The sequence below is a fragment of the Myxocyprinus asiaticus genome, chromosome 4, assembly GCF_019703515.2.
Source record: "Myxocyprinus asiaticus isolate MX2 ecotype Aquarium Trade chromosome 4, UBuf_Myxa_2, whole genome shotgun sequence".
NCBI classification, from domain to species: Eukaryota; Metazoa; Chordata; class Actinopteri; order Cypriniformes; family Catostomidae; genus Myxocyprinus; species Myxocyprinus asiaticus.
In genome coordinates this window covers 42,139,592-42,142,189 of record NC_059347.1, presented here as the reverse complement: position 1 = coordinate 42,142,189, position 2,598 = coordinate 42,139,592, and the positions used below count along the sequence as shown (strand labels likewise).

The 2,598-nt window shown below is 40.3% G+C and overlaps 1 protein-coding gene across 1 annotated transcript; it reads right to left on the bottom strand.

Moving 5' to 3' along the window:
* Positions 1-1,027: 1,027 nt before the first annotated feature.
* On the bottom strand, positions 1,028-2,097 carry tcima (transcriptional and immune response regulator a). The gene has a single exon (XM_051696619.1). The coding sequence runs from the start codon at positions 1,898-1,900 to the stop codon at positions 1,598-1,600; it is 303 nt and encodes a 100-aa protein (XP_051552579.1). The 5' UTR covers positions 1,901-2,097; the 3' UTR covers positions 1,028-1,597.
* Positions 2,098-2,598: the final 501 nt, after the last annotated feature.

Below are 2,598 nucleotides of genomic sequence, written 5' to 3'. Positions count from 1 at the left end.
GCCAGTACAGAGAGTGGTAAGAGAATTAAGATTAACAGCCATCCACTGATCTTCCCCCTTCCTGCCTTAATCCTTAACCATGCCAAAAGTCTGACAAAACACCTGCATGAATGAGAAAAACACTTATTGCTATCTCAAATTAATGACAATTGAAAAACAGAAGCTGTGCTATTCTGTGGCTGGATTCACACATAAAGAAAGAGAAAGATCTAAAGAGATGAGCCCCTAAGTAGAGGTGTGGTAATGCTGATAATGCTTCTTAAATTAGCTCTTATCTACAGTACATGGTAATATAATACACCTCACACAAACAAGGCTGATTCAGCCAGCTTCTCTCGCAGAAACTGGTTCACGCCGGTCAGGTAAGCTGCAGTGCAAAGAGACAAGGCTGAATGAAAGTTAACCTGACCTCATGGTGAGTGACGGGGTAACCCCTGTAAACAGCTTTATTTTACTAAAAGTATGAGTGATATAAACAAATCTAATGCCTATAAGATTATAGGCATTAATATTATATATCTATAATATTATTTTATTATTATTATTGTACATTACCTTGCATAGCTTTACTGTGAGCTTCACAGCTGTCCTAATTTTAGATTCTACACCAAAGCATTACTATGTGTTATCAAACTGACCACTGTTGTCAAACTATGTTTGCAACTGTGCTAAATAGCCTACACTCAAAATAAATAAACAAATAAATAAAATCAGTCTATATTTAAAGTGTATGCATTTTCATTTCATTGTACAACAAATTTTCATCAAACTCAATTGAGTAATCCTTAATTAAATTAAATTAAATTAATAAAGTGGACTTTTGTTAAAGACTACTCAGTTAAATTTGGTGTAAATTTGTTATACACTTAAATGCATAAAATTAAAAAAATATATATGTTTTGAGTGTACTAAGCTTGTAAGATCCATAGCTCTGAGATCATCTGTACTGTAAACTACTGTATCATGTCAATCATTTTTCTAATTTACATTTTCTTTATAAAACAAAATAAAAAGGCAAGAGAACAAGTCACATTTTTTTTCGTTAATAATTTATTGTACAAATAATGAAAAATAATATTGTGGAAAATGCATCACGTGTGTTATAACATTGTGACAAATAAATTAGTGGCCATTAAGTGTTGGTATCACAATATCACATCTAATAGAGACAAGGCATAATGTTTATAGGCATTTTTTCAGGCAAGATAACTTAAGCACTGGTCTCCCATCAGAGTTCTTGTGCACCAATAAGACACCTATAAGGTGCAGCAGTTCGGGGTAAAGTCCATTTTTAAAATGCATATTGTTCACGAGAGACGTCTCCATATATGATGCATTCGTGAGGGGTCAGCTCGTGAGCAACGTGATTACTTCACATTGGACGTCTTCATGCCCCTCGCGCATCCACAGCACCAGACATGGTGCGTCCAGTCCTTCATGTCTTGTATCAAAGTTCATGCCATTTACTGGCTGTACGAGGTTTCCCTTCATCTCCGTTTTTCCTTCTCGTCCATTCTTGACACCTCTTTCATCGCCAGGTTTGTCACTGGCAGTCTGAATCAACGACCCTACCGACCGCGGGTCGTCACGTGAAGATTCAGCGCATTTTCAGAAAGAGCCGAACCATTCCCACAATCTGCAGGAACTTATCCTTCTTCCTCTGCTTGAGGGCCATCAAAGCTTTGGCCGTCTCTTCGGGATCTTGCGCGAAGGAGAAGATGCTCCTCACTCTCTCCTCGGCTTTCATGTCTCCCGTTTTCTGGAAGAGCCTCATAAGCGCGTCCTGGTTGACGTTCTCGAAGATGTTCGCCACTGCCCGTTTGCGGTGCGCCGTGTCAAACCTGTTGCCGCGGATCGACGGGCAGACCCGGCGAGAATCGGAGTACGCATCGGTCGACATCTTGCGGCTTCTTTGTCTGTTAGCAGCGTTGGAGTCGCCAACTCGACCGAGCTAAGTCGGCAGCTTTGATGGCTGTAAGAGGAATGGGGAGTTTAAAGTGAAGTCTTGCTCTCTTTATAGGGCGCCGAACGCCCGCTTACGGAGATGACATCATTACTGCCGCCGGCAGAGCTGCCTTCGTTGAAGAGCGCCTCCCCATTTGTCCTGAACTATTTGGCAAACATGCCGTTAGTCTCCGTGGAAATGTCAGTAATTATGGATGAGAGCGCTGACACAACTCGAGGGGGTTGATGATGACATATGTGCGCAAGTCACATCTTAAAGAGTAGCACTGCTGTGGCACTAATGGCGTAGGTTTCATTTTAACTTTAGGGGGACAAACTCGCAAATCGTAGCAGTAAACCTATCAAATGATTTTAGCCTTACACTACATATTAACATAAAGGCTGTTTGTGCTATATGTGGGTCATTATCAAAATATGGTGACAAACATGTCCCTTGACATTTCAGTCATGAAAAAGATTTCAAATAGTCAAGTAACCACATTGAAAAGGCACCATTCTATAATCAGGCCTTTTATTAAATAATATGAAATGGTTTGACTTTATATTTGTAGCCAGGTTGGTGAAATTTCATGTAATTTGACTCTGGTCATGGATTGGACGTGGTCCTTTTGGGAGCCGGTGTTTTGCACCACC

Coding starts and splice junctions, on each gene's coding strand:
- tcima (XM_051696619.1), bottom strand. CDS start 1,900: ATGTCGACCGATGCGTACTCCGATTCTCGCCGGGTCTGCCCGTCGATC.